The sequence below is a fragment of the Trichosurus vulpecula genome, chromosome 1 (genome assembly GCF_011100635.1).
Source record: "Trichosurus vulpecula isolate mTriVul1 chromosome 1, mTriVul1.pri, whole genome shotgun sequence".
Classification (NCBI taxonomy): Eukaryota; Metazoa; Chordata; class Mammalia; order Diprotodontia; family Phalangeridae; genus Trichosurus; species Trichosurus vulpecula.
The window spans coordinates 64,078,491-64,084,444 of NC_050573.1; the positions used below are offsets into that span (position 1 = coordinate 64,078,491).

Sequence of the window (5,954 nt, forward strand, 5' to 3'; positions counted from 1 at the left end):
GCAAATAGTGTCAGGAAGTTCATGATAAAATCTGAGGTAGAGTTTTTCTTAGTACAATAGAAGCAAGAAGCTTGAGCAAGAAATTCTCTTATTTACACTTCATTTTCATTTTTTTTGGCAAGGGGTCTTTTTCCTACAGCTAGGATTCCTAGCACTATATTGAGTGGTAATAGTGGTAATGGACATCCTTGCTTTATCCTTGATAAATCTCTAGCTTATCCCCATTGCAGATAATGCTTGATCTTGGTTTTAGATAGATACTAATTATCAATTTAGCAAAAGCTCCATTTATTCCTATACTTTTTAAACTTTCTCTGCATCTGTTAATGGAATAATTTAATTTTTGTTATTTTTGTCATTAATATGGTTAATATAGGTTTGATAGGTTTCCTAATATTGACCCATCTCGGTATTCCTGGTATAAATCAAGCCTGGTTATTGAGTATGTCTCATATTCACAAAGGGAGGCCTGGTTTCTTAGACAGGAGTATCCTCAAGGCTCCTTTCATGTCCTTGTTCCTTAGGCTGTAGATGAAAGGGTTCAGCATAGGAGTGACCACAGCGTACATCATGGCTGCTGCTGTGTCTTGTTGGGCTGTGTGTGTGGATGTGGGGCTGAAGTACACTCCAATGATTGTCCCATAGAACAGAGAGACCACAGTGGGGTGTGAGCCACAGGTGGAGAAAGCTTTCCACTTCCCCACAGTCGATGGGATCTTCAGCACAGTCACAAATATTCGGGTGTAGGAGATAAGGATGCCAATGAAAGGGATGCTAATCGTTAGCCCTCCTACTGTGTTGACCATCAGATCATTCATGAAGGTATCTGAGCAGGCCAATCTTATCACCACATGGCGGTCACAGAAGAAATGAGGGATATCAGTGTGGCCGCAGAATGAGAGATGGGTCAGCAGAGTAGCATGTGTCAGGGCATTAGCACAAGCCCAAAGCCAGCACACTGCTACCAGAAGGACACAGACCCTTGGGTCATGACCATGGCATAGTGTAATGGGGCACAGATAGCCATATAGCGGTCATAGGCCATGGAGGCAAGAAGGATGTTGTCTATTCCTGCAAACCAACTGAAGAAGAAGACTTGTGCCAGGCAGCCGTTGTAAAGAATTGTTTTGTTCCCAGATATATAATTAGCCAGAATCTTGGGGATGGTGGTGGATGTGGAGCAGATGTCGACCAGGGACAAGTTGGTAAGGAAGAAGTACATGGGGGTGTGCAGACGTGAGTCTGCCCTGATGGCCAGAATGATGAACAAATTCCCCAGTCCCGTGATCAGATACATAATCAGGAATACAAGGAACATGAACCTCTCTTGCTCTGGCTGGTCTGAAAGGCCGAGGAGGATGAATTCAGAGACTCTTGAATAATTTTCTCCTTCCATGGGTCTTTTGGGAAAAACAGGTGGAAAGAAAGAAATAAAAATTTAAAATCAGTGAAGATAGAGTTAAAAGACATATAGTATAGTGGAAAACATAATGACACTGAAGCAAAAATATCAAAGCTAATAGAGTATGATGGAAAAATACAGGGAATCCAGAAAAGATGTTCCACAATAACAACTGATAAGTGGAAATAGGATAGACAAACATTTTTCAGAAGAAGGGCAAATTATAAATAACCACTTGAAATCATTCTACAAATCCCTGATAATAATAAAAATGCGAATGAAAAAGTGGAAATTGGCAAAGATGACAAAGATAAGAATGCTCAGAGCTGGAGGTTCTGCAGGAAGATAGGCATGGTTATGTCCTTTTGGCAGAAGTATGAAGTGACCCAAATATATTCATTTTCAATTTGAATTTGTTCAAGATATTTGACTAAACTGTTCATGTTCTTTATCTCAGAGATATCAATGCTGGGCATATAACTTAGGGAAGGCAAAGGCAACAACAAAAATCCTGACAATATCCTTTGTGGTGGCAAATACCTGAAAAAGTAGATAAATGACTATTGATATTGGAAGTTTGTTATTGTTTTGTCTTGCTCTATGAAGTACCTCCTTAATAATTTTTCCATGGTTTTATAGCTAAAAAAATTAAGGACCAGGAATCATACGGCTAGGAAGTTGTAATAGAAGAATGAAAATCAGGGATGCTGACAACTGGTTCTATGCTCTGTCCCATCAGACTGTTTCATGTGTAGATCAAGAGGTGAACGGAATGAATTTCAAACTAGAGGAAAGTCATTGGAAAAAATAGGGTGATAATGGAGCTCATTGACCACAGAGACATCATAAGAAGACCTACACTTAAAAATTACATCAGATTCTCGATAAGCATAATGCATGAGCCATCAGCCTAGGTGTGTAATTGGTTGATTTTGGTTATTTTTGTTTGTCAAAATCCAGGGTTCGGTCTGGAAAGGTGGGGTGGAAAATGATGTCTAATATTAGAGGCACAGTCAATTGGAGTTGAGAGAATCTCTTGCCAGACTGCACACAGGATGTTGTTTTTTAATTAACAGCACTCCAATGAAGCTATAGAGGGATTATAATCTGCATTAGTAGAGGGAGGGTTATATAGATGAGATGATAGACCTTTAAAGTAGTGTAGCAACCAGAGGAGTTTAAGGTTCAGTCAGTCATTTCTATTGTTTTGACCTCAAAATTTTATTGTAATGTGGTTGTGGTCATTTACTTGGTTTTTTGATAATATTTTATCCATAGAGCCTTATTACACTGTCATCCTTTGTACTGGATGGGAAGATTTGGAACTGGAGACAACACCAGCCATTGCCATGAAGTTTGGAAAGAAAGCTTCCTCCATGTCCTTTGTGCAACACCTGTTAAAATGATACTATTTTAAAGAGATTTATAAAATCGATAAGCATGCCAGAGAGCACCAAGTTTTGTCTATCCTCAACTGTTTCTGTATTAAAAGAGACCCATGTAATCTGGGATTATAAGACTGTAATAGAAACAGTCACTCATGTGCTTCTTTCCTCTGAAACCAGAAATTTTGCTTTGGAAATGACCAGAGCTGCTGAAAGACAGAAATATCATATAGTGTGCCAACATCCTAATGAGGGGTGCATTGGCGCATACACACTGTTATCACAGGGGTAGTTTGGTGTTCATAGAAATTGTTTTTGAGACTAAAAATTGAGTTGAGGTATTTCAACCTTATGAGAATGTTAATGACGTGGTACATCATTGGGTGGTTTAGGGATATATGCATAGAGAATATCATAGAAGTGAGAAAATAGGGAACTTGACCACATTTGGACAAGTACACAGGCATGTATATTATAGCTGAGAAGTGATTATCTGCTGTTGTATAAAGATATTCTAGATATTGTTTTATTGCTTTGAATTTTGTTGTTACTGTATGAGATACTATCAGAGCTGGTAGGAAATATAGGCCAGGAAACATAAGAGCAGTAGAGAACCAGTAATTAATAGGGGAGAATAACCTAAAAGGTGCCCACAGTCAAGCCAAGACCACGGCCTAAGAGGTTTATAAGAATGCACAGAGTGTAGGTGAGTAGCAAGATGAATCCTTCTAATAGGGTGCACATTTTAATTTGTTTCACTGAGACTTGGTGGGGAGAGACCCATTGTTAAAATGACTGTGTTAAGGTACATTTATACAAAAGGATAGAAGACATAAAGAGATGCATAGTCAAGTAGCACTAGATATTTAGACAGTATACTCATGGGAGGAAATCTAGGAAAGAGATGGGAGGAACAAGGTGGATTCAATTATTATTGCTATGTGCATGATTCTCAGATCCTCTTATCCAGCCCTAACCTTTCTCTGGATCTCTAGTCTCCCATCTACAACTGCCACCTGGACATATTGAACTGGATGTCCCCTTTTTGGTTTAGTTGTTTCAGTGGTTTCTGACTCTTCCTGACCCCATTTGGGGTTTTCTTGGCAGAGATACTGCCATGGTTTGCCATTTTCTCCTTTACTGATGAGAAAACAGAGGCAAATAGGGTTAAGTGACTTGCCCAGGGTCACATAGCTAGTAAGTGTATGAAACCAGATATCTTAAACTCAACAGGTCCAATTCTGAACTTATTCTTTTCCCTCTATATTAACCCCCTTTCTTTCTAAACTTCTTTGTTTTCTTCTCAGCTATTGTTGAAAGCCCCACAATCCCCCCAGTCACCATTCCTCACTCTGTCTCATCCCACCAGAGCCCAACTAAATCTTTTTGGCAAGTCCTATCAATTTTAACTTTGTGACATCTCTCTTATCTCCCTCCTTCTCCCCTACGACACTGACCTCATCATGGTTCAGGCCCTCCTCACCTCACCCCTGGATTATTGCAATAGGCTGCTGGTTGGTCTTTCTGCCACAAGTCTCTCCTTACTCCAGTTCATTCTCCACTCAGCTGTTCAATTGATCTTCCTAAAGTGCCAAACTGCCCTTATCACCTCTGTATAAAAACAAACCTCCAGTGACTTCCTGTTACTTCCATAATCAAACATAAAATCCTTTATCTGATTTTCAAAGCTCTTTATAACTTTGTCTCCTTCTATCTTTTCAATGTTGTTACACCTTACTTCCCTATGCTCTCCATTTTCTGATGGAATGACATTGACCTCTTTGATATTCCTTATACAAGATACTTCATCCTCTGATTCTGGGTATTTTCACTGGTTGTCCCACATGCCATTCTCTACCTAATTATCTCTCCATTCTAGTTTTCCTGAATTCCTTCAAGTCTTGGTTAAAATAGTATCATAGTCTCAACCATGCAGTTCGCGCACACATGAATAGAAATCCCCTCTATGATGTTCTCATAAATGGTGGTTTCACCTCCAGTTAAAGACCTTTAGAGACAGGGAACCCACCACATCTGAAGGACTATTTCTTTGCACTAACATCTAGCCCACATCTCTCCTTGCCGTCCACAGTAACTGCAAGAGAGACTTTGAAATGCCTTCCTAAAACATATGTGCACTAAGCCTGTGGCTTTTCACAGGAATTGACCCCAAGTTTTTCCAGCACCAAGCCCAGTACTCTCCTCATTAGATTGTGCCAACTGTAACCTGTCACTTTCAGTTGGGGAGAGGAACGTCCTTCATTGTTCCCAATCTAATAAACACATGGAAGTTAAATATGTTGCTGAATAAGGATGTTTTGGGGAGTGAAGTAAGACAGGAGATTCTGAAAGTGACAATTTCTGTATCTGTGTCTGGAAATTGGATTCCTCTCTAACTTCTAAGATTTGAGAAACAGAGTCATCATTGTATGGGACAAAGAGTATTGGAATGGGACTCAAGAGACCTAGGTTCTAGCCCAAGGTCTTCCACTAATAGATTCTGTGACCTGGATCAGCTGTTGTTCCTGGTAGCTAAATTTTCACAAGTTGGTCTTAGGTCCTTTCCGTGCCTTATATTCTATTGTATAAGGTCTCATCCAGCTCTGAAGCTCCCGCTTTAACATTGTACATTTTCTGGTCTTGAGTCCTTTTCAGTCTAGCACTCAGTTTTTCTATGTTCTACAGGCTCTGTCAGCATTAATTATCTCTATTCTAGAGCTGTGATGTCAAATCAAAATGAAATGGGTCTACTATTTTGTACATAAAGATTCCTGTAGGCTACATAGTGAATTACTTCCAAAATGTAGTGTTATTTATGTTTTATTATATTTTTATTTATTTTGTTAAATATTTCCCAATTACATTTCAATCTTTCTCTGATAGTACTTATGGGAGATGTGGGCCATATGCTTCCTGCTTTGAGGTTTGAACATCTTTGTTACAAATCTCTTCTGGATCTTACATTCTATATTGTCAGGGATCTTCTGTCTCTGACATTTTTTGCTTCAAGGACCCTCCTAGTGCTAAATCCCCTGATCTTTGAAATAATCTAGTCTTAGAACCCACTGACTAATTTTACAAATGATACAACTAAGTTAAAGCATAGGGACCAACTAGCAGGCTATTTTTACCTCTATGCAGCTCTAACATTCTATGTTCTAAGTTCC

The 5,954-nt window shown here is 39.2% G+C and overlaps 1 protein-coding gene across 1 annotated transcript; it reads right to left on the reverse strand.

Moving 5' to 3' along the window:
* Window positions 1-455: 455 nt before the first annotated feature.
* LOC118834326 (olfactory receptor 1361-like) lies at window positions 456-1,396 on the reverse strand. Its single transcript, XM_036741776.1, is given in 2 exon segments — window positions 456-988; window positions 991-1,396. Coding segments are annotated over 2 exon segments (939 nt in total).
* Between the last annotated feature and the right edge of the window lie 4,558 nt (window positions 1,397-5,954).